The sequence below is a fragment of the Eutrigla gurnardus genome (genome assembly GCF_963514095.1).
Source record: "Eutrigla gurnardus genome assembly, chromosome: 14".
Taxonomy (NCBI): domain Eukaryota; kingdom Metazoa; phylum Chordata; class Actinopteri; order Perciformes; family Triglidae; genus Eutrigla; species Eutrigla gurnardus.
In genome coordinates, this window is record NC_139937.1 from 24,100,929 (window position 1) to 24,128,278 (window position 27,350).

A 27,350-nucleotide genomic window follows, 5' to 3' on the forward strand; every position below is an offset into this window, starting at 1 on the left:
TCCTGTGTAAACGTGTAATTTCCCAATTGGGACGGTTAAAGATTAATTTATTTGCATTTTGTCAGTGTTATAGACGTCGAGTGTAAATGTTATGAGATTAGTTTTTTCTGCATGATCACTCAAGACAATGATACACTAATATCTTTTCTACTGATTTCATTTTCTTTTGAAGTATTAAGTGTTTTAATTTCTTAACATCAAAGTCAAATATGAGTCCCTCCATCCTTTAATTCATGTTAATTAATAACTCCTTTCTGATCTCATACAACGCATCATGTTTCTGTAACAGGAGCTCAAAGAAACGGTTTTCTCTCTTTTCCATCATAACATTATTACTTAAGAGCTCAACATTAACAGTGAGCGGCAATTTAAGAAACTCACTGTTTGGTTCGTTTTATCATTTATGATGATTTAAAATGTAAAATATAGTCACACTCACGTTCAGCAACAGTGTAGGTTGATGTTTATCCACAAAGTGTTGCTCTGAGGAGAAAAGACATTAAATAACTCAGACAATTCAAATCTAATTGAATCACTAATTGTTATAAGAATTTTGTATAACCTCATGTCTTAAAGTTTTCTTTGTTCAGGTTACAGCTTTTTGTGTTGAACTGTTTATTACTTTAGTATCCCCATGGCTGACTCATCAAACTCATCAAATACACAATCCAACAACTCAAACGCTTTTGTGGACAAGTTGTGACCTGCACACGCTATGTGATAATAATGTAACGTTACGAGACGGAGCCATTTTAGAGGAAAATTCATGCAAAACTGCTGATACACGTTCCTTTCAGGGACAGTTTTTCAGCAAGCAGTCTCTGTATTTGCCTCGAAAACAACTCCGTCTCGTTTGAAATCTCGAAGTATCTCATCGTATTGTATATACACTCCGGCAGTAGCCCCCGTGGCCCTTTCAAAATTTCCCACGGGGGAATTTTCTAGTTATTATTATAGTGCTTATGTGATCTGTGATCAACCCTTCTTGTGAATTCAAACCACAGCAATCCTAACCTGAAACCTGAAAGCTGTGTGACGTGCATCTGATACTCACATCCTTGAGCTGATATTTCTCTGAGGAGGAAGAAAAGAGAAAATTACTGACCGATTCCAAATCAGACTTTAAAAGACTTGGTTGGTTTTGAACAAAACAATATAAATAAATAATTAGAAAATAACATTATATTCTTCTTCTTTATGACATCCTTAAAATCAATAACAGATTCATTAACACTCTACTCACTCAATGCAGAAGCCATACAACAAATACTTCCTTTGATAAGATTATAATGTGAAAATTGTGTCAAACTATTTAATTTGATATACATTGTGTACAAATCCACAATAATATTGCACAATAAACACGGCACCCAGTGATTATACCAATAACTGTCAATTATTCAACCATTCCTCATGGTCATTCATGTACAATAACAAAATTTCATATATTCTATTATACAATAATGTGAACTCAACTACTCAGTCTGTCCTTGATTACATTTTTAAATAGTAGTATTTTTTTAATATCTGTTATTTATTACATTCTCTTTTGCCTTTTGTTGTTGCACTATCCTCTTTGCTGCTGTAATCCTGTAAATGTCCGCGCCGTGGGACTAATAAAGGTTTATCTTATCGTAACAGAGGTGCTGATTAAAGTCAACAGCAAAATGTGATTATTTGGCCTACATGTACCGTATTTTACTGTACATTGTACTTATATTTAAAAAAGAATTACACCAAATTAATTCCAGTGACTTCACAAAAATCAAAGAGTCTGGATTCAATCGGCTGATGCTGCATGTTATTGCTTTGCTGCCCTTTTTATTTATTTTATAACATTTTTCATGGGCGGTTAAATAAAGTTTTAACGACATTCTTTGTTACCATGAATTCTAAAATATATTTCTATTTTTCTCTCTGACCTTTGAATCCTGAGTTGAACATTCCCGTCACCAGATCAGTCCTGTTCATGTCCCTTAAAATGTCGATGGTCACCTCCCAAGACAGCAAACCACAGGTCTCCACCATCTCTTCCACCAGTAGGTTTGCACTACTGTACGATGTTTCCCAGTTCATGTGTCGGACCCTCTTCATAAAGAGTGTTAGCTTCAGCAACCACTTGAATTTCTTCAGCTCCTCCTTACTCAAAGTCTTCACTGTTTCCAAAAGAATCCGTTTCAAATCCTGTGTAAACGTGTAATTTCCCAATTGGGACGGTTAAAGATTCATTTATTTGCATTTTGTCAGTGTTATAGACGTCGAGTGTAAATGTTATAAGATTAGTTTTTCCTGCATGATCACTCAAGACAATGATACACTAATATCTTTTCTACTGATTTCATTTTCTTTTGAAGTATTAAGTGTTTTTATTTCTTAACATCAAAGTCAAATATGAGTCCCTCCATCTTTTAATTCATATTAATTAATAACTCCTTTCTGATCTCGTATAACGCATCATGTTTCTGTAACAGGAGCTCAAAGAAATGGTTTTCTCTCTTTTCCATCATAACATTATTACTTAAGAGCTCAACATTAACAGTGAGAGGCAATTTAAGAAACTCACTGTTTGGTTCGTTTTATAATTTATGATGATTTAAAATGTAAAATATAGTCACACTCACGTTCAGCAACAGTGTAGGTTGATGTTTATCCACAAAGTGTTGCTCTGAGGAGAAATACATTAAATAACTCAGACAATTCAAATCTAATTGAATCACTAATTGTTATAAGAATTTTGTATAACCTCATGTCTTAAAGTTTTCTTTGTTCAGGTTACAGCTTTTTGTGTTGAACTGTTTATTACTTTAGTATCCCCATGGCTGACCTAAATGTTATCAGAGGCCTGGTAGTCATGATGTCTTGTTCTACATGAAGGTTAACTGTCAGTGACGCGTTATCTCCTGTGCCTTTAAAAGACTCAAGTCACAACAGTGATTTGAGCACTTCCTCTGTAGCATCCTCACACGTTGTTGCATTGTAACTGCTCCTCTTGTACAAGATTAAAGTCAGACGTCGACTTTACTTATGTCTCCGATCTCCTCCTTGGGTGAATTTATTCGTTTACTGGCAAATTCTTTTAACACTAATAATCACTTTTAATGAGACACAGTTGCTTCAAAAGAGAAGAAAACAATTTCAGTACAAAACACAGAACTCAATCAGATTTACCTTTTTTTCATTATGAACTATATAAAGTATTTATTAGACACATGATTATGTTGTTTTTGTTTTAATCTTTACAATCGCACCATTTATACTGGACTTTGTGGCATAACGCCGCCACCACGCCTCCATTCTGTCTCTGTACCTTTGACACCAAAAAGAAAGAAGGAGTGATCATCCTGCAACGAGAAGGCGGAGTAAAGGGGCTTATGTCTTACCTGTGAGTCCTGAACTGAGCTTTGGTAACCTCTGTATCAGATCTGTCCTGTTTATTAGTTTAAAAGCCTCCGTGGTTAACTCCACAGACTGTTGGCCGTAGATCTCCATCATCAGATACACGGTCATCCTTCTGTCTTCATTATAACTGTCTGTCATCATAAATGGGAAGGATGGGAGGTTCTTCTGATGGACAATCGACCTCAGGAAACTCCTGAATCTCTCAAACCTCAGATCATCCAAATCATTCAGGGTTTCCAAAATCAGCTGTTGAACAGCTACTCTTGTTGCTACCTGAAAAAACAATACGTTCATTAAATAAATATGTAAACCATGAATGAAGCTGCATTAGGTGAATGAAAGCTGTGTTGTACTCAGTCAGACAGATGTAACATTACTCACTTTCCTGATCAATCCAGACCCGTGTTCACCTGAGTCTTGCTCTGAGGGGAAAAGTGGTAAAAGTCATTGATTCAACATTTTGGGGATTTTTACATGTTTTTGTCTTTATTGTTATTACTTTTGGGTCCTGAGCTGCTGTCTGACAGCCTCTGCACCAGATCAGTCCTGTTGATCTCCTCCAAAACCTCCTTGGTCTTATTCACAGCCTCTTCGTTGTAGTACAACACCATTAGAAACACCAGGTCCTGATGTCCTGTTATCTCAAACCGCATGGATGGGAGCCCAAACTGATGGAAGTCAGTTTGAGACGAGAGGACCTTCTTGAAATCCCCAAGCTCCCCGTCACTCAAATCAGCCAGCGTTTCCAAAAGCAGCTCTATAATAGACGCCGCCGTCTCCACCTGGGAAATTCAAAGGAAATGTTCATGAAGCAAAAGTTAAATTTCTCTGCTGGGATGATTATAGATTTTACTCTTTAAATATCATCAATGTCTGTTTTAGAAACGTGGATGTGGAGAACATCATCCAAACTTCACAAGATAGTGGAACAACTGATGTTTGTCCACTTGACTGGTTACTGATGTAGATGTACATATTTCTTTGGCAACTTCTCTTTTATAACTACTGTATTTCTGTTAACGGGTTCCTGACTTTTATTCTATTACCTGCTTAAAGGATCATACCAGTGTTACTACATGTCACTGTCCATCAACAACATCGGTCATCTGTTTACAGTTTGTTTACATTTTGTTCATATTCAATAAACGTTACAGAATTTACCTGAAAATGTGAAGTTTAGTTAAAACCCACCTCGTAGTTAAAATCCTCCTTCTAGCTTGAAATTCAGTTCTTGTAAGGAACTATTTTCCCAGGCGTAATAACATTCAGCCCAACGGCTGTCTTTGCTCTGTTGTGATTGACAACAGTACCAGAACCTTTATTATATACAGTACCAGTTCTATTATTGATGAATCTGTCGATTCTTCCCTTCATTTATTAACTTTAGTTATATAATTTGGTCTATAATATTTCAGAAAATGGTTAAAGGTACCCATCACAATTCCCTTACATCTACATTGATATCTTCAAATGTTTTGTCTGACCAACAGCCCAAAACCCAAAGAGATGCAGTTAATGATCTAAAACAGAGAAAAGATCAATCAATGAAGACGAATCCATTGTTTTAGAATCCAAGTCAGACGTTACATCACTCACCTTCTGGATCAGCACAGGACAATGTTCATCCACACAGTATCGCTCTGAAGAGAGAGGAACTGTAAAATGATCACATAATCACTGTCAGAATAGAAGAATTAGAATGTTACATGTCAATGCAAAATAAACTGAAAATCTCCTTATTAATATCATAAAGATCAATTACCGGTTTCACCTGATAAACGTCTCAAATGCTCTCGCTGCATTTAATTCTTCCTATAGATTTACATTCAGACTGAGACTTCTAACTCTTTATAATAATCTTTTTTAATTATTAGATTAAATCAACCTCCCAGTACGAACACCTGAATAGCCTTTGTTTGAATCATTAGGTCCTTAATCAGAGGTGGGAAGTAAACTTAAGTAGAATTTTCAGGTATCTGTACTTTAGTATTTATTTCACGGACAACGTTTTACTGTTACTCCCTACATTTTAAACATATCTGTACTTTTATTCCACTATCTCTTCATAGCAAATCGTTGTTTGCTGCTATATAAATGTCTTAATGTCATGCGGATCCTTTAAGGGCTAGTTTTTGGTCTTTTACCTTTTGGTCTGCTGTCTGACAACCTCTGTACCGGAGCAAATCACTTCATATTCTCTCAAACCTCCCTGATCGTCTCACAGACTGTCGGCTGCAGGTTAACACCATAAAAAGCCCGTGTCCTGTATTTCTGTTGTCTCCATCTATGGAATGTCTGTGGAACGTTTGTGGAGGTCGGTTTCACTGAGAATCTTCTTGAAGCTCTTGATTTTCTGACTCAAATCAGCCAGCGTTTCCAAGCTCTATAACAGACGCCATCGTCTCCACCTGGTCAATTCAAAGGGAACTTTCATGGGCCAAACGTGCAAGGCCAGACAAGTGTCAATCAAACTTTGGTACACGCCCCCAGAGACGAATAGACCAATCAGGCTTATCTGATCCGTCCTTATGGGACTTTTACTGTGCAGGAACAACGTGAGTCTACTTTAGCTGACGTACTTTCCCTTTTCTTACGTAACACTGTACAATATCAACGAGATATGTTTGCATAGTTCGGCCCTGACATTCGGTTCGGAGCTTCAAATCACTCATTCATGTTTAGTCTTTCCTGTTTTATTTTGTCACTCCTCTCTCCCCTCGGTTCAGATCACTTCACTTCCTGGCTTGTGTGATTTCCTGCGGACGTCGTCGTGGTGACGTCACCCGTTGGTGTGTGGACTACGGTTCTGAAGCCTCGAGGTCAGCATTTTGGCCGTAGCCATCTTGGAGGTTTTGCAACCAGTGAACGGACGTGACCATATTTGGACTGAGGCGGAACGACGGGTGGATCTGAAGAGGGGAAGAGCGGCACCCTGAAAGGTATTTGCTGAGAAGACGTCATATTACCTCCCATCACTAAACCTTCCACCATGAAATCAACCTTAGGAACTGCAACAGAAGACTTACATACAGAGCTCTCAAATGCTTTCGCTGCACTTCATATGTCATATATATTATATTCAGACAGAAACGTCTGTAAGTCAGGTTTTAAATATTTGATTAAATCAACGTCCCCGTACGAAACACAAAGCCAGGAGACATTTAGCTTAGCTTAGCATAAAGACTGGAGGCACAGGAGAACAACTCGTCCCTCCAAAGTTTGTTTTTATTGTACCAATTCAACAAGATTTTGCGTCTTACTGAGGTTGGAAGGTTTTTAAACTTTGGACTGAGCCAGGTGAACGGTTAAATTAGGAGTTTTTTTTCAAATTAAGATTCTGGGTTTCCAGACAATCTGATCAGCGACTGATCACAGACAGCCTGAAAGGCATTTGGTGTGAAGACGTCATATTACCTCCATGTTCATCTTCCTCCTCGGTATCAACACCAGGAACTCCTGTCGAGGGTCCCGTAGCTGAAACAGATTCATGGAAAATTAAAATTGCTTATGTCTACTCACACTTCAACACACACAGACACACACACACACACACACACACACACACACACACACACACACACACACACACACACACACACACACACACACACACACACACACAAATAGACTTACATAGGTTCAGACTTCTCAAATGCTCTTGCTGCACTTAATGTACTCGAATACATCTTCCTGGCTTTAAAACAGATTTTTTTGTTTTAAGTGAAAAAGACCTTCAAGGATAAGACTGATGTTATTCTACTTTTTTTTTCTTACGGTCAAAAAAATCATAATGAAAAGAGCAAAACCAACAATGTGCTCGTGTGTCTCACTCAACACTTGACCTCCGCCTCAGTTTGTGGCTGTAAATCAAATATATAGTTTAAAGCTTTGGTCTACATTCTGAAAATCAGTTGAGCCTCTGAGACGGATTTGAAAAAAGGCACCCTCACCCATTGGCAAAATGTGATTATTTGGCCTACATGTACTGTATTTTACTGTAAATTGTACATTTAAAAAGAATTACACCAAATCAATTCCAGTGACATCACAAAAATCAAAGAGGCTGGATTCAATTGGCTGATGCTGCATGTTATTGCTTTGCCGCCCTTTTTATTTATTTTAAAACAAATAAAGTTTTAACCACTTTCTTTAAAATATATTTCTATTTTTCTCTCTGACCTTTGACTCCTGAGTTGGACATTCCCGTCACCAGATCAGTCCTGTTCATGTCCCTTAAGATGTCGATGGTCACCTCCCGAGACAGCAAACCACAGGTCTCCACCATCAGTTTCACCAGTAGGTCTGCGCTGTACCATGTTTCCCAGTTCATGTATCGGACCCTCTTCGTGAAGAGCGTTAGCTTCAGCAACCACTTGAATTTCTTCAGCTCCTCCTCACTCAAAGTCTTCACTGTTTCCAAAAGAATCCGTTTCAAATCCTGTGTAAATGTGTAATTTCCCAATTGGGACGGTTAAAGATTCATTTATTTGCATTTTGTCAGTGTTATAGACGTCGAGTGTAAATGTTATAAGATTAGTTTTTCCTGCATGATCACTCAAGACAATGATACACTAATATCTTTTCTACTGATTTCATTTTCTTTTGAAGTATTAAGTGTTTTTATTTCTTAACATCACAGTCAAATATGAGTCCCTCCATCCTTTAATTCATGTTAATTAATAACTCCTTTCTGATCTCAACGCATCATGTTTCTGTAACAGGAGCTCAAAGAAATGTTTTTCTCTCTTTTTCATCATAACATTATTACTTAAGAGCTCAACATTAACAGTGAGAGGCAATTTAAAACACTCACTGTTTGGTTTGTTTTATCATTTATGACGATTTAAAATGTAAAATATAGTCACACTCACGTTCAGCAACAGTGTAGGTTGATGTTTATCCACAAAGTGTTGCTCTGAGGAGAAATACATTAAATAACTCAGACAATTCAAATCTAATTGAATCACTAATAATCACTTTTAATGAGACACAGTTGCTTCAAAAGAAAGAAAACAATTTCATTACAAAACACAGAACTCAATCAGATTTACCTTTTTTTTATTATGAACTATATAAAGTATTTATTAGACACATGATTATGTTGTTTTTGTTTTAATCTTTACAATCCCACCATTTATACTGGACTTTGTGGCATAACGCCGCCACCACGCCTCCATTCTGTCTCTGTACCTTTGACACCAAAAAGAAAGAAGGAGTGATCATCCTGCAACGAGAAGGCGGAGTAAAGGGGCTCATGTCTTACCTGTGAGTCCTGAACTGGGCTTTGGTAACCTCTGTATCAGATCTGTCCTGTTCATTTGTTTAAAAGCCTCCGTGGTTAACTCCACAGACTGTTGGCCGTAGATCTCCATCATCAGATACACGGTCATCCTTCTGTCTTCATTATAACTGTCTGTCATCATAAATGGGAAGGATGAAAGGTTCTTCTGATAGACAATCAACATCAGGAACCTCCTGAATCTCTCAAACCTCAGATCATCCAAATCATTCAGGGCTTCCAAAATCAGCTGTTGAACAGCTACTCTTGTCGCTACCTGAAAAATAATACGTTCATTAAATAAATATGTAAACCATGAATGAACCTGCATTAGTGAATGAAAGCTGTGTTGTACTCAGTCAGACAGATGTAACATTACTCACTTTCCTGATCAATCCAGACCGGTGTTCACCTGAGTCTTGCTCTGAGGGGAAAAGTGGTAAAAGTCATTGATTCAACATTTTGGGGATTTTTACATGTTTTTGTCTTTATTGTTATTACTTTTGGGTCCTGAGCTGCTGTCTGACAGCCTCTGCACCAGATCAGTCCTGTTCATCTCCTCCAAAACCTCCTTGGTCTTATTCACAGCCTCTTTGTTGTAGTGCAACACCGTTAGAAACACCATGTCCTGATGTCCTGTTATCTCAAACAGCATGGATGGGAACTCAAACTGATGTTTGAAGTGAGTTTGAGACGAGAGGACCTTCTTGAAATCCCCAAGCTCCCCGTCACTCAAATCAGCCAGCGTTTCCAAAAGCAGCTCTATAATAGACGCCGCCGTCTCCACCTGGAAAATTCAAAGGAAATGTTCATGAAGCAAAAGTTAAATTTCTCTGCTGGGATGATTATAGATTTTACTCTTTAAATATCATCAATGTCTGTTTTAGAAACATGGATGTGGAGAACATCATCCAAACTTCACAAGATAGTGAAACAACTGATGTTTGTCCACTTGACTGGTTACTGATGTAGATGTACATATTTCTTTGGCAACTTCTCTTTTATAACTACTGTATTTCTGTTAACGGGTTCCTGACTTTTATTTTATTACCTGCTTAAAGGATCATACCAGTGTTACTACATGTCACTGTCCATCAACAACATCGGTCATCTGTTTACAGTTTGTTTACATTTTATTCATATTCAATAAACGTTACAGAATTTACCTGAAAATGTCAAGTTTAGTTAAAACCCACCTCGTAATTAAAATCCTCCTTCTAGCTTAAAATTCAGTTCTTGTAAGGAACTATTTTCCCAGGCGTAATAACATTCAGCCCAACGGCTGTCTTTGCTCTGTTGTGATTGACAACAGTACCAGACCCTTTATTATATACAGTACCAGTTCTATTATTGATGAATCTGTCGATTCTTCCCTTCATTTATTAACTTTAGTTATATAATTTGGTCTATAATATTTCAGAAAATGGTTAAAGGTACCCATCACTATTCCCTTACATCTAAATTGATATCTTCAAATGTTTTGTCTGACCAACAGCCCAAAACCCAAAGAGATGCAGTTAATGATCTAAAACAGAGAAAAGATCAATCAATGTAGACGAATCCATTGTTTTAGAATCCAAGTCAGACGTTACATCACTCACCTTCTGGATCAGCACAGGACAATGTTCATCCACACAGTATTGCTCTGAAGAGAGAGGAAATGTAAAATGATCACATAATCACTGTCAGAATAGAAGAATTAGAATGTTACATGTCAATGCAAAATAAACTGAAAATCTCCTTATTAATATCATAAAGATCAATTACCGGTTTCACCTGATAAACGTCTCAAATGCTCTCGCTGCACTTAATTCTTCCTATAGATTTACATTCAGACTGAGACTTCTAACTCTTTATAATAATGTTTTTTAATCATTAGATTAAATCAACCTCCCAGTACGAACACCTGAATAGTCTTTGTTTGAATCATTAGGTCCTTAATCAGAGGTGGGAAGTAAACTTAAGTAGAATTTTCAGGTATCTGTACTTTAGTATTTATTTCATGGACAACGTTTTACTGTTACTCCCTACATTTTAAACATATCTGTACTTTTACTCCACTATCTCTTCATAGCAAATCGTTGTTTGCTGCTATATAAATGTCTTAATGTCATGCGGATCCTTTAAGGGCTAGTTTTTGGTCTTTTACCTTTTGGTCTGCTGTCTGACAACCTCTGTACCGGAGCAAATCACTTCATATTCTCTCAAACCTCCCTGATCGTCTCACAGACTGTTGGCTGCAGGTTAACACCATAAAAAGCCCGTGTCCTGTATTTCTGTTGTCTCCATCTATGGAATGTCTGTGGAACGTTTGTGGAGGTCGGTTTCACTGAGAATCTTCTTGAAGCTCTTGATTTTCTGACTCAAATCAGCAGCGTTTCCAAGCTCTATAACAGACGCCATCGTCTCCACCTGGTCAATTCAAAGGGAACTTTCATGGGCCAAACGTGCAAGGCCAGACAAGTGTCAATCAAACTTTGGTACACGCCCCCAGAGACGAATAGACCAATCAGGCTTATCTGATCCGTCCTTATGGGACTTTTACTGTGCAGGAACAACGTGAGTCTACTTTAGCTGACGTACTTTCCCATTTCTTACGTAACACTGTACAATATCAACGAGATATGTTTGCATAGTTAGCCCTGACATTCTGTTCGGAGCTTCAAATCACTCATTCATGTTTAGTCTTTCCTGTTTTATTTTGTCACTCCTCTCTCCCCTCGGTTCAGATCACTTCACTTCCTGGCTTGTGTGATTTCCTGCGGACGTCGTCGTGGTGACGTCACCCGTTGGTGTGTGGACTACGATTCTGAAGCCTCGAGGTCGGCATTTTGGCCGTCGCCATCTTGGAGGTTTTGCAACCAGCGAACGGACGTGACCATATTTGGACTGAGGCAGAGCGACGGGTGGATCTGAAGAGGGGAAGAGCGGCACCCTGAAAGGTATTTGCTGAGAAGACGTCATATTACCTCCCATCACTGAACCTTTGGCATCAACGCGAGGAGTCTTGGGTCGAGCTGAAACAAATTCAGGAAAATTAAAATTGCACAATTTCAAACGATCGTAGTGTTTATGACACACACACACACACACACACACACACACACACACACACACACACACACACACACAGAAGACTTACATACAGAGCTCTCAAATGCTTTCGCTGCACGTCATTTGTCCTGTAGATTTATATTCAGACAGAAACGTCTGTAACTCAGGTTTTAAATATTTGATTAAATCAACGTCCCAGTACGAAACACAAAGCCAGGAGCAGTGTTGGGTAAGTTACTCTAAAAAAGTAACTAGTTAAAGTACTAGTTACTTCTCCCAGAAAGAAACTAAAGTAGTTACTGAGTTACAAATTCTAAAAGTAACTAGTTACTTTGGAAAGTAACTATTGCGTTACTTTTTTTAAAATACTGAGGTGTCAAATAATTTGGACCCCATCTCCATCCCTCTTTGACGGAACTTAAAATACATGTATTATAATGAAATGGATCCTTAATACATTACAAACAGAAATTCACAGTGAACAAATCTAAACAATTTTATTGGAGATATTATAATTACTATGCTTATAGAGTGGATTGATAAAAATAATATATCTTTTGGAACTCTTGATATTTATTGCACCTCAACAGGTCACAACTAAGCAAAATTAAATTATGCTTGTTAAGCAATGTACCAAAAATAAATAATAAATATATTTACTCTTTGTAGTGTAAATTAGGGGAAAAACAGTAGACATATACGTATGTTTTTATGTAATGTTGTGTGGGAGGAGGACATTTTGATTTCAGAGGTGCGGGGGACAAAAGTATTTTTAATAAAACTAGATCTTTCAGTTCAGTGTGTTTTCTAGTAGTTCTTCTAGTTTTCTATTTCTACTATTAAGTCTACTGTTCCCTTTTTTGGTTTGACTGGTTGTAAATCATGTAGCCAAACATTATCACCCAATTCTAATCCAATAGTAATAATAACAACAACAATAATAATACATTTTATTGATCATATTATTGAGAGCTTTGTAGATGATGAGGAGGATCTTGAAGTGGATATGCTGTTTATTGGGAGTCAGTGAAGGTGTTGCAGGATGGGTGTAACGCATTTCTTTGAGTAACTTAGACTTTCACTTCTAAAGAAGTCTCTTATGTCCACTTTTCTTTTTTTAAGACATCCTGGCTGCGTCCAAACGCACATACGCACACAGACACCGATTCAAACGTTAATGTAAATGAAACCTCTGATATTACAATCCTTCTAACTGACGTGAACCAGGCAGAACAAACTCCCAACGCAAAGTAGCGGACTCCTGTAGGACTCCTGACCGCAGACTAGCTCAGAGCTAGACAGAGCTCTCAAATGCCTCTCAAATGCCCTCGCTGCACTTAATTTGTCCTCTAGGTTTATATTCGGACAGAGACGTCTGTAACTCAGTTTAAAATTCATGAATCATGAGGTCCTTAATCAGAGGTGGGAAGTAACGAAGTACAAATACTATTCAGATTCTGGGTTTCCAGACAATCTGATCAGCGACTGATCACAGACAGCCTGAAAGGCATTTGGTGTGAAGATGTCATATTACCTCCATGTTCATCTTCCCCCTCGGTATCAACACCAGGAACTCCTGTCTTGGGTCCCGTAGCTGAAACAAATTCATGGAAAATTAAAATTGCTTATGTCTACACTTCACACTTCAACACACACGCACACACACACACACACACACACACACACACACACACACACACACACACACACACACACACACACACACACACACACACACACACACACACACACACACACACACACACACAAATAGACTTACATAGGTTCAGACTTCTCAAATGCTTTCGCTGCACTTCATTTGTCCTGTAGATTTATATTCAGACAGAAACGTCTGGAACTCAGGTTTTAAATATTTGATTAAATCAACGTCCCCGTACGAAACACAAAACCAGGAGACATTTAGCTTAGCTTAGCATAAAGACTGGAGGCACAGGAGAACAACTCGTCCCTCCAAAGTTTGTTTTTATTGTACCAATTCAACAAGAGTTAGCGTCTTACTGAGGTTGGAAGGTTTTTAAACTTTGGACTGAGCCAGGCGAACGGTTAAATTAGGAGTTTTTTCAAATTAAGATTCTGGGTTTCCAGACAATCTGATCAGCCACTGATCACAGACAAACTGAAAGGCATTTGGTGAAAAGACGTCATATTACCTCCCGTCAGTCCACTGAGCCACCTGAAAACACCAGCAAGAACTCCAGTCGAGGGTCCCGCACCTGAAAACACATTTTTGGAAAATTAAAATTGCACAATGATGGATCAGTCTAGTGTTTATGCCTACTACTTTTTTAAACACACACACACACACACACACACACACACACACACACACACACACACACACACACACACACACACACACACACACACACACACACACACACACAAATAGACTTACATAGGTTCAGACTTCTCAAATGCTCTTGCTGCACTTAATGTACTCGAATACATCTTCCTGGCTTTAAAACAGATTTTTTTGTTTTAAGTGAAAAAGACCTTCAAAGATAAGACTGATATTATTGTACTTTTTTTTCTTCTTACGGTCAAAAAAATAACAATGAAAAGAGCAAAACCAACAACGTGCTCGTGTGTCTCACTCAACACTTGACCTCCGCCTCAGTTTGTGGCTGTAAATCAAATATATAGTTTAAAGCTATGGTCTACATTCTGAAAATCAGTTGAGCCTCTGAGACAGATTTGAAAAAAGGCAGCCTCCCCCATTGGCAAAATGTGATTATTTGGCCTAGATGTACTGTATTTTACTGTAAATTGTACATTTAAAAAGAATTACACCAAATGAGTTCCAGTGACATCACAAAAATCAAAGAGGCTGGATTCAAATTGCTTTGCTGCCCTTTTTATTTATTTTATAACATTTTTCATGGGCGGTTAAATAAAGTTTTAACCACTTTCTTTGTTACCATGAATTCTAAAATATATTTCTATTTTTCTCTCTGACCTTTGAATCCTGAGTTGGACATTCCCGTCACCAGATCAGTCCTGTTCATGTCCCTTAAAATGTCGATGGTCACCTCCCAAGACTGCAAACCACAGGTCTCCACCATCAGTTCCACCAGTAGGTCTGCACTACTGTACGATGTTTCCCAGTTTATGTATCGGACCCATTTCATGAAGAGCGTTAGCTTCAGCAACCACTTGAATTTCTTCAGCTCCTCCTCACTCAAAGTCTTCACTGTTTCCAAAAGAATCCGTTTCAAATCCTGTGTAAACGTGTAATTTCCCAATTGGGACGGTTAAAGATTAATTTATTTGCATTTTGTCAGTGTTATAGACGTCGAGTGTAAATGTTATAAGATTAGTTTTTTCTGCATGATCACTCAAGACAATGATACACTAATATCTTTTCTACTGATTTCATTTTCTTTTGAAGTATTAAGTGTTTTTATTTCTTAACATCAAAGTCAAATATGAGTCCCTCCATCCTTTAATTCATATTAATTAATAACTCCTTTCTGATCTCATACAACGCATCATGTTTCTGTAACAGGAGCTCAAAGAAACGGTTTTCTCTCTTTTCCATCATAACATTATTACATAAGAGCTCAACATTAAGAGTGAGAGGCAATTTAAGAAACTCACTGTTTGGTTTGTTTTATCATTTATGATGATTTAAAATGTAATATATAGTCACACTCACGTTCAGCAACAGTGTAGGTTGATGTTTATCCACAAAGTGTTGCTCTGAGGAGAAAAGACATTCAATAACTCAGACAATTCAAATCTAATTGAATCACTAATAATCACTTTTAATGAGACACAGTTGCTTCAAAAGAAAGAAAACAATTTCAGTAAAAACACAGAACTCAATCAGATTTACCTTTTTGTTATTATGAACTATAAAAGTATTTATTAGACACATAATTATGTTGTTTTTGTTTTAATCTTTACAATCGCACCATTTATACTGGACTTTGTGGCATAACGCCGCCACCACGCCTCCATTCTGTCTCTGTACCTTTGACACCAAAAAGAAAGAAGGAGTGATCATCCTGCAACGAGAAGGCAGAGTAAAGGGGCTTATGTCTTACCTGTGAGTCCTGAACTGGGCTTTGGTAACCTCTGTATCAGATCTGTCCTGTTCATTAGTTTAAAAGCCTCCGTGGTTAACTCCACAGACTGTTGGCCGTAGGTCTCCATTATCAGATACACGGTCATCCTTCTGTCTTTCACATAACTGTGTCCCATCATAAATGGGAAGGATGAGAGTTTCTTCTGATGGACAATCAACATCAGGAACCTCCTGAATCTCTCAAACCTCAGATCATCCAAATCATTCAGGGTTTCCAAAATCAGCTGTTGAACAGCTACTCTTGTCGCTACCTGAAAAAATAATACGTTAATTAAATAAATATGTAGTCCATGAATGAACCTGCATTAGGTGAATGAAAGCTGTGTTGTACTCAGTCAGACAGATGTAACATTACTCACTTTCCTGGTCAATCCAGACCGGTGTTCACCTGAGTCTTGCTCTGAGGGGGAAAGTGGTAAAAGTCATTGATTCAACATTTTGGGGATTTTGAAATGTTTTTGTCTTTATTGTTATTACTTTTGGGTCCTGAGCTGCTGTCTGACAGCCTCTGCACCAGATCAGTCCTGTTGATCTCCTCCAAAACCTCCTTGGTCTTGTTCACAGCCTCTTCGTTGTAGTACAACACCGTTAGAAACACCATGTCCTGATGTCCTGTTATCTTAAACAGCATGGATGGGAGCCCAAACTGACGGAAGTCAGTTTGAGACGAGAGGACCTTCTTGAAATCCCCAAGCTCCCCGTCACTCAAATCAGCCAGCGTTTCCAAAAGCAGCTCTATAATAGACGCCGCCGTCTCCACCTGGAAAATTCAAAGGAAATGTTCATGAAGCAAAAGTTAAATTTCTCTGCTGGGATGATTATAGATTTTACTCTTTAAATATCATCAATGTCTGTTTTAGAAACATGGATGTGGAGAACATCATCCAAACTTCACAAGATAGTGAAACAACTGATGTTTGTCCACTTGACTGTTTACTGATGTAGATGTACATATTTCTTTGGCAACTTCTCTTTTATAACTACTGTATTTCTGTTAACGGGTTCCTGACTTTTATTTTATTACCTGCTTAAAGGATCATACCAGTGTTACTACATGTCACTGTCCATCAACAACATCGGCCATCTGTTTACAGTTTGTTTACATTTTGTTCATATTCAATAAACTTTACAGAATTTACCTGAAAATGTCAAGTTTAGTTAAAACCCACCTCGTAGTTAAAATCCTCCTTCTAGCTTTAAATTCAATTCTTGTAAGGAACTATTTTCCCAGGCGTAATAACATTCAGGCCAACGGCTGTCTTTGCTCTGTTGTGATTGACAACAGTACCAGAACCTTTATTATATACAGTACCAGTTCTATTATTGATGAATCTGTCGATTCTTCCCTTCATTTATTAACTATAGTTATATAATTTGGTCTATAATATTTCAGAAATTGGTTAAAGGTACCCATCATAATTCTCTTACATCTACATTGATATCTTCAAATGTTTTGTCTGACCAACAGCCCAAAACCCAAAGAGATGCAGTTAATGATCTAAAACAGAGAAAAGATCAATCAATGAAGACGAATCCATTGTTTTAGAATCCAAGTCAGACGTTACATCACTCACCTTCTGGATCAGCACAGGACAATGTTCATCCACACAGTATCGCTCTGAAGAGAGAGGAAATGTAAAATGATCACATAATCACTGTCAGAATAGAAGAATTAGAATGTTACATGTCAATGCAAAATAAACTGAAAATCTCCTTATTAATATCATAAAGATCAATTACCGGTTTCACCTGATAAACGTCTCAAATGCTCTCGCTGCACTTAATTCTTCCTATAGATTTACATTCAGACTGAGACTTCTAACTCTTTATAATTATCTTTTTTAATTATTAGATTAAATCAACCTCCCAGTACAAACACCTGAATAGTCTTTGTTTGAATCATTAGGTCCTTAATCAGAGGTGGGAAGTAAACTTAAGTAGAATTTTCACGTATCTGTACTTTAGTATTTATTTCACGGACAACGTTTTACTGTTACTCCCTACATTTTAAACATATCTGTACTTTAACTCCACTATCTCTTCATAGCAAATCGTTGTTTGCTGCTATATAAATGTCTTAATGTCATGCGGATCCTTTAAGGGCTAGTTTTTGGTCTTTTACCTTTTGGTCTGCTGTCTGACAACCTCTGTACCGGAGCAAATCACTTCATATTCTCTCAAACCTCCCTGATCGTCTCACAGACTGTCGGCTGCAGGTTAACACCATAAAAAGCCCGTGTCCTGTATTTCTGTTGTTCTGTTGTGTCTATGGAATGTCTGTGGAACGTTTGTGGAGGTCGGTTTCACTGAGAATCTTCTTGAAGCTCTTGATTTTCTGACTCAAATCAGCCAGCGTTTCCAAGCTCTATAACAGACGCCATCGTCTCCACCTGGTCAATTCAAAGGGAACTTTCATGGGCCAAACGTGCAAGGCCAGACAAGAGTCAATCAAACTTTGGTACACGCCCCCAGAGACGAATAGACCAATCAGGCTTATCTGATCCGTCCTTATGGGACTTTTACTGTGCAGGAACAACGTGAGTCTACTTTAGCTGACGTACTTTCCCTTTTCTTACGTAACACTGTACAATATCAACGAGATATGTTTGCATAGTTCCGCCCTGACATTCGGTTCGGAGCTTCAAATCACTCATTCATGTTTAGTCTTTCCTGTTTTATTTTGTCACTCCTCTCTCCCCTCGGTTCAGATCACTTCACTTCCTGGCTTGTGTGATTTCCTGCGGACGTCGTCGTGGTGACGTCACCCGTTGGTGTGTGGACTACAGTTCTGAAGCCTCGAGGTCGGCATTTTGGCCGTCGCCATCTTGGAGGTTTTGCAACCAGCGAACGGACATGACCATATTTGGACTGAGGCAGAGCGACGGGTGGATCTGAAGAGGGGAAGAGCGGCACCCTGAAAGGTATTTGCTGAGAAGACGTCATATTACCTCCCATCACTAAACCTTCCACCATGAAATCAACCTCAGTGACTGCAACAGAAGACTTACATACAGAGCTCTCAAATGCTTTCGCTGCACTTCATTTGTCCTGTAGATTTATATTCAGACAGAAACGTCTGTAACTCAGGTTTTAAATATTTGATTAAATCAACGTCCCAGTACGAAACACAAAGCCAGGAGCAGTGTTGAGTAAGTTACTCTAAAAAAGTAACTAGTTAAAGTACTAGTTACTTCTCCCAGAAAGAAACTAAAGTAGTTACTGAGTTACAAATTCTAAAAGTAACTAGTTACTTTGGAAAGTAACTATTGCGTTACTTTTTTTTAAAATACTGAGGTGTCAAATAATTTGGACCCCATCTCCATCCCTATTTGACGGAACTTAAAATACATGTATTATAATGAAATGGATCCTCAATACATTACAAACAGAAATCCACAGTGAACAAATCTAAACAATTTTATTGGAGATATTATAATTACTATGCTTATAGAGTGGATTGAAAAAAATAATATATCTTTTGGAACTCTTGATATTTATTGCACCTCAACAGGTCACAACTAAGCAAAATTAAATTATGCTTGTTAAGCAATGTACCAAAAATAAATAATAAATATATTTACTCTTTGTAGTGTAAATTAGGGGAAAAACAGTAGACATACTGTACGTATGTTTTTACGTAATGTTGTGTGGGAGGAGGACATTTTGATTTCAGAGGTGGGGGGGACAAAAGTATTTTTAATAAAACTAGATCTTTCAGTTCAGTGTGTTTTCTAGTAGTTCTTCTAGTTTTCTATTTCTACTATTAAGTCTACTGTTCCCTTTTTTGGTTTGACTGGTTGTAAATCATGTAGCCAAACATTATCACCCAATTCTAATCCAATAGTAATAATAACAACAACAATAATAATACATTTTATTGATCATATTATTGAGAGCTTTGTAGATGATGAGGAGGATCTTGAAGTGGATATGCTGTTTATTGGGAGTCAGTGAAGGTGTTGCAGGATGGGTGTAACGCATTTCTTTGAGTAACTTAGACTTTGACTTCTAAAGAAGTCTCTCATGTTCACTTTTCTTTTTTTAAGACATCCTGGCTGCGTCTAATTACCAAACACACATACGCACGCACATACGCACACGGACACCGATTCAAACGTTAATGTAAATGAAACCTCTGATATTACAATCCTTCTAACTGACGTGAACCAGGCAGAACAAACTCCCAACGCAAAGTAGCGGACTCCTGTAGGACTCCTGACCGCAGACTAGCTCAGAGCTAGACAGAGCTCTCAAATGCCTCTCAAATGCCCTCGCTGCACTTAATTTGTCCTCTAGGTTTACATTCGGACAGAGACGTCTGTAACTCAGTTTAAAATTCATAAATCATGAGGTCCTTAATCAGAGGTGGGAAGTAACGAAGTACAAATACTATTCAGATTCTGGGTTTCCAGACAATCTGATCAGCGACTGATCACAGACAGCCTGAAAGGCATTTGGTGTGAAGACGTCATATTACCTCCATGTTCATCTTCCCCCTCGGTATCAACACCAGGAACTCCTGTCGAGGGTCCCGTAGCTGAAACAAATTCATGGAAAATTAAAATTGCTTATGTCTACACTTCACACTTCAACACACACGCACACACACACACACACACACACACACACACAAATAGACTTATATAGGTTCAGACTTCTCAAATGCTTTCGCTGCACTTCATTTGTCCTGTAGATTTATATTCAGACAGAAACGTCTGGAACTCAGGTTTTAAATATTTGATTAAGTCAACGTCCCCGTACGAAACACAAAGCCAGGAGACATTTAGCTTAGCTTAGCATAAAGACTGGAGGCACAGGAGAACAACTCGTCCCTCCAAAGTTTGTTTTTATTGTACCAATTCAACAAGATTTAGCGTCTTACTTAGGTTGGAAGGTTTTTAAACTTTGGACTGAGCCAGGCGAACGGTTAAATTAGGAGTTTTTTCAAATTAAGATTCTGGGTTTCCAGACAATCTGATCAGCGACTGATCACAGACAAACTGAAAGGCATTTGGTGCAAAGACGTCATATTACCTCTCCTCTGTCCACGGAGCCACCTGAAAACACCAGCAAGAACTCCAGTCGAGGGTACCGCACCTGAAAACAAATTTTTGGAAAATTAAAATTGCACAATGATGGATCAGTCTAGTGTTTATGCCTACTACTTTTTTAAACACACACACACACACACACACACACACACACACACACACACACACACACACACATTTTAAATATTTATTTATGCCCACATATAAAGAAGTACAAGGGTTCTTGCACAAGGGACATAAACACTGCCAGTGCAGTTGACAATGGAAGACGGTCAGACACAAAACGCCTGGGCAGCTGAACGCAGTTACATACAAAATGACCTACAGGTCAGATAGAAAACAGACATTTAAGGATACAAAAAACAACGTCTCCTCCAGATTGAACGGCTACCAATAATAACTGAGACTGAGCAGTACCTGGCCAACTGTTTAGCTCTTCTTTTAGGGAGGCCGGCCATCTGAAGGCCCCTCACAACCAACTTATGCGCATGCCCCAGACTACCAAATATAAAGACTAGAAGTTTACACCTGTAGCCTAGCTGAGAGATGGTCTGCTTCAGCTGCTGATATTTCAGCACTTTGGTCAGAAAGGCCTCCTCTAGGCTGTAATCAAAGGTACAGCCGACCTCCAGAATGAGCACCTCTCTATGATTTTCATTAACAACAACAACATCAGGAGTATTAGCTGTTACATGAGAGAACATTGAGACATCATTACACAGGCTGAACATACTCGGCTTCACAGTAGAATGTTTATACAGCATGATGGAAGACCTGAAGATAGAAGAGATATCTGCTGATATCAAATCTACAATTCTGTCATGCCTACATATGTAGAGCCCTCTGTAAACATGGCAACCATTTAAGATGTGAGACATGGTTTCAGCTATTTGTTCACTGCCATGATGTATACAGTAAGGAGCATGACTTCCTGGAAACCAGATGGACAGGTTCAGTTTAGTTGGTAAAACCTGCAGTCTCGCTTTTATAGCAAATGTAACAATGTTCTCATCCAGGGCAGCATTTCTGAACACAGCGTGTGAGACAGAGTGGTCTGCAGCTGGGAGACATGCAATCTTCCCTTGAAGTCTCAGCTCAGTCCATTGCTGCCGCTGCCTCCGTTGTTGCGCCCCCAAGAGGTGACCTCGAGCATTTCTCAGTGGGAGTAGATGTTTTGTCCCACATACATTCACAGTTGCTTTTACAGAGATGTTGGGGTCGGATATAACCTCCTCTGAGACCTCCACGGTCTCAGAGTCAGACCCCGTCCACTCCAGGGTAACATCAGCCCAGCAACACAGATCGTTCAGGTCAGGCCAGTCTGACCACACACCGAAGCCAGGAGACACACACACACACACACACACACACACACACACACACACAAATAGACTTACATAGGTTCAGACTTCTCAAATGCTCTTGCTGCACTTAATGTACTCGAATACATCTTCCGGGGTTTAAAACAGATTTTTTTGTTTTAAGTGAAAAAGACCTTCAAGGATAAGACTGATGTTCTTTTTTTTCTTCTTACGGTCAAAAAAATCATAATAAAAAAAAAGATCAAAACCAACAATGTGCTCGTGTGTCTCACTCAACACTTGACCTCCGCCTCAGTTTGTGGCTGTAAATCAAATATATAGTTTAAAGCTATGGTCTACATTCTGAAAATCAGTTGAGCCTCTGAGACAGATTTGAAAAAAGGCAGCCTCCCCCATTGGCAAAATGTGATTATTTGGCCTAGATGTACTGTATTTTACTGTAAATTGTACATTTAAAAAGAATTACACCAAATGAGTTCCAGTGACATCACAAAAATCAAAGAGGCTGGATTCAAATTGCTTTGCTGCCCTTTTTATTTATTTTATAACATTTTTCATGGGCGGTTAAATAAAGTTTTAACCACTTTCTTTGTTACCATGAATTCTAAAATATATTTCTATTTTTCTCTCTGACCTTTGAATCCTGAGTTGGACATTCCCGTCACCAGATCAGTCCTGTTCATGTCCCTTAAAATGTCGATGGTCACCTCCCAAGACTGCAAACCACAGGTCTCCACCATCAGTTTCACCAGTAGGTCTGCACTACTGTACGATGTTTCCCAGTTCATGTGTCGGACCCTCTTCATGAAGAGTGTTAGCTTCAGCAACCACTTGAATTTCTTCAGCTCCTCCTCACTCAAAGTCTTCACTGTTTCCAAAAGAATCCGTTTCAAATCCTGTGTAAACGTGTAATTTCCCAATTGGGACGGTTAAAGATTAATTTATTTGCATTTTGTCAGTGTTATAGACGTCGAGTGTAAATGTTATAAGATTAGTTTTTTCTGCATGGTCACTCAAGACAATGAAACACTAATATCTTTTCTACTGATTTCATTTTCTTTTGAAGTATTAAGTGTTTTAATTTCTTAACATCAAAGTCAAATATGAGTCCCTCCATCCTTTAATTCATGTTAATTAATAACTCCTTTCTGATCTCATACAACGCATCATGTTTCTGTAACAGGAGCTCAAAGAAATGGTTTTCTCTCTTTTTCATCATAACATTATTACTTAAAGGAGTCATCACCAGGAAATCGCAATTTCTCTTGTTAAAACATGCATATCTGTGTTTGACCTCAGTTGAAACTTGCCTGAAAGGCTGGAGTTTGAAAGTGGCGCCGTTTTTTCGCTTCTGCTCTTTTTCCGAACAGGAATAGCACACAAGGGTGTGCATTCCTAAAGCACGAGATTTTGATTCTGCGCCTACGGTGACGTCACCGTGGAGGCTACTTGCATAAGCCCACCCCTCTTTCACCACCCAACCCCGCCCCGTCCGCTACCTGACGTCCTGCTGTAAACGTGTCTCTTCAACCGTCTCTGGCTCTTCACTCTCCGGTTCGGGTTCCGACTCTGGTTCGTACATAAATGCCTGAATTCCGTAAGGTTCGTCATTTAGTGTGTGCGCCATGACAGGGGGCTGTTTATGTTTTGGAGTCTGCATGCAGGCAAGCCCCCCCGGCTCTGTCCTTCCTGCGGCGAATCAACGCGCGCCTCATTACATATTATACAATGCACATCCGGACCAGTCAAAACCTCGCGCGTAATCTCGCGTGATAAAATCGCGGTACGAAAAAGGGTCAGAACAAGCTCAATGTTTGATTAAAATTATATATTTTTTTTCTAATAAGTTTTACGAATTGATCCAAAGCGATCCAAGGGGGGCTGGATACGTATAAAACCAGGTTATGACTCCTTTAAGAGCTCAACATTAACAGTGAGAGGCAATTTAAGAAACTCACTGTTTGGTTTGTGTCATTATTTATGATGATTTAAAATGTAATATATAGTCACACTCACGTTCAGCAACAGTGTAGGTTGATGTTTATCCACAAAGTGTTGCTCTGAGGAGAAAAGACATTAAAAAACTCAGACAATTCAAATCTAATTGAATCACTAATAATCACTTTTAATGAGACACAGTTGCTTCAAAAGAAAATAAAACAATTTCAGTAAAAACACAGAACTCAATCAGATTGACCTTTTTATTATTATGAACTATAAAAAGTATTTATTAGACACATGTTTATGTTGTTTTTGTTTTAATCTTTACAATGGCACCATTTATACTGGACTTTGTGGCATAACGCCGCCATCACGCCTCCATTCTGTCTCTGTACCTTTGACACCAAAAAGAAAGAAGGAGTGATCATCCTGCAACGAGAAGGCGGAGTAAAGGGGCTTATGTCTTACCTGTGAGTCCTGAACTGAGCTTTGGTAACCTCTGTATCAGATCTGTCCTGTTCATTTGTTTAAAAGCCTCCGTGGTTAACTCCACAGACTGTTGGCCGTAGGTCTCCATCATCAGATACACGGTCATCATTCTGTCTTTCTCATAACTGGGTCGCCCCATAAATGGGAAGGATCGGAGGTTCTTCTGATGGACAATCGACCTCAGGAAACTCCTGAATCTCTCAAACATCAGATCATCCAAATCATTCAGGGTTTCCAAAATCAGCTGTTGAACAGCTACTCTTGTTGCTACCTGAAAAAATAATATGTTCATTAAATAAATATGTAGTCCATGAATGAGCCTGCATTAGGTGAATGAAAGCTGTGTTGTACTCAGTCAGACAGATGTAACATTACTCACTTTCCTGATCAATCCAGACCGGTGTTCACCTGAGTCTTGCTCTGAGGGGGAAAGTGGTAAAAGTCATTGATTCAACATTTTGGGGATTTTAACATGTTTTTGTCTTTATTGTTATTACTTTTGGGTCCTGAGCTGCTGTCTGACAGCCTCTGCACCAGATCAGTCCTGTTGATCTCCTCCAAAACCTCCTTGGTCTTATTCACAGCCTCTTCGTTGTAGTACAACACCGTTAGAAACACCATGTCCTGATGTCCTGTTATCTTAAACAGCATGGATGGGAGCCCAAACTGACGATAGTCAGTCTGAGACGAGAGGACCTTCTTGAAATCCCCAAGCTCCCCGTCACTCAAATCAGCCAGCGTTTCCAAAAGCAGCTCTATAAAAGACGCCGCCGTCTCCACCTGGAAAATTCAAAGGAAATGTTCATGAAGCAAAAGTTAAATTTCTCTGCTGGGATGATTATAGATTTTACTCTTTAAATATCATCAATGACTGTTTTAGAAACATGGATGTGGAGAACATCATCCAAACTTCACAAGATAGTGAAACAACTGATGTTTGTCCACTTGACTGGTTACTGATGTAGATGTACATATTTCTTTGGCAACTTCTCTTTTATAACTACTGTATTTCTGTTAACAGGTTCCTGACTTTTATTTTATTACCTGCTTAAAGGATCATACCAGTGTTACTACATGTCACTGTCCATCAACAACATCGGTCATCTGTTTACAGTTTGTTTACATTTTGTTCATATTCAATAAACGTTACAGAATTTACCTGAAAATGTCAAGTTTAGTTAAAACCCACCTCGTAGTTAAAATCCTCCTTCTAGCTTTAAATTCAGTTCTTGTAAGGAACTATTTTTCCAGGCGTAATAACATTCAGCCCAACGGCTGTCTTTGCTCTGTTGTGATTGACAACAGTACCAGAACCTTTATTATATACAGTACCAGTTCTATTATTGATGAATCTGTCGATTCTTCCCTTCATTTATTAACTTTAGTTATATAATTTGGTCTATAATATTTCAGAAAATGGTTAAAGGTACCCATCACAATTTCCTTACATCTACATTGATATCTTCAAATGTTTTGTCTGACCAACAGCCCAAAACCCAAAGAGATGCAGTTAATGATGTAAAACAGAGAAAAGATCAATCAATGTAGACGAATCCATTGTTTTAGAATCCAAGTCAGACGTTACATCACTCACCTTCTGGATCAGCACAGGACAATGTTCATCCACACAGTATCGCTCTGAAGAGAGAGGAAATGTAAAATGATCACATAATCACTGTCAGAATAGAAGAATTAGAATGTTACATGTCAATGCAAAATAAACTGAAAATCTCCTTATTAATATCATAAAGATCAATTACCGGTTTCACCTGATAAACGTCTCAAATGCTCTCGCTGCACTTAATTCTTCCTATAGATTTACATTCAGACTGAGACTTCTAACTCTTTATAATAATCTTTTTTAATTATTAGATTAAATCAACCTCCAGTACGAACACCTGAATAGCCTTTGTTTGAATCATTAGGTCCTTAATCAGAGGTGGGAAGTAAACTTAAGTAGAATTTTCAGGTATCTGTACTTTAGTATTTATTTCATGGACAACGTTTTACTGTTACTCCCTACATTTTAAACATATCTGTACTTTTACTCCACTATCTCTTCATAGCAAATCGTTGTTTGCTGCTATATAAATGTCTTAATGTCATGCGGATCCTTTAAGGGCTAGTTTTTGGTCTTTTACCTTTTGGTCTGCTGTCTGACAACCTCTGTACCGGAGCAAATCACTTCATATTCTCTCAAACCTCCCTGATCGTCTCACAGACTGTCGGCTGCAGGTTAACACCATAAAAAGCACGTGTCCTGTATTTCTGTTGTCTCCATCTATGGAATGTCTGTGGAACGTTTGTGGAGGTCGGTTTCACTGAGAATCTTCTTGAAGCTCTTGATTTTCTGACTCAAATCAGCCAGCGTTTCCAAGCTCTATAACAGACGCCATCGTCTCCACCTGGTCAATTCAAAGGGAACTTTCATGGGCCAAACGTGCAAGGCCAGACAAGTGTCAATCAAACTTTGGTACACGCCCCCAGAGACGAATAGACCAATCAGGCTTATCTGATCCGTCCTTATGGGACTTTTACTGTGCAGGAACAACGTGAGTCTACTTTAGCTGACGTACTTTCCCTTTTCTTACGTAACACTGTACAATATCAACGAGATATGTTTGCATAGTTCGCCCTGACATTCGGTTCGGAGCTTCAAATCACTCATTCATGTTTAGTCTTTCCTGTTTTATTTTGTCACTCCTCTC

The 27,350-nt window shown here is 38.5% G+C and overlaps 2 protein-coding genes across 2 annotated transcripts in view; one reads left to right on the forward strand and one right to left on the reverse strand.

Annotated features, from left to right (window-relative positions):
• LOC311025030 (uncharacterized protein) overlaps window positions 1–27,350 on the forward strand; it is a 375,179-nt gene that overhangs the window by 282,990 nt on the left and 64,839 nt on the right. The window lies entirely within an intron of this gene.
• On the reverse strand, window positions 3,370–14,846 carry LOC311024830 (uncharacterized protein; the record flags this gene model as incomplete). Its single annotated transcript, XM_084027406.1, has 9 exons — window positions 14,709–14,846; window positions 13,903–13,965; window positions 13,266–13,325; window positions 11,647–11,694; window positions 10,279–10,322; window positions 9,216–9,464; window positions 3,899–4,181; window positions 3,781–3,821; window positions 3,370–3,672 (listed from the first exon to the last, which is right to left on the reverse strand). The coding sequence occupies exons 1-9, from the start codon at window positions 14,812–14,814 to the stop codon at window positions 3,370–3,372; spliced, it is 1,197 nt and encodes a 398-aa protein (XP_083883532.1). The 5' UTR covers window positions 14,815–14,846.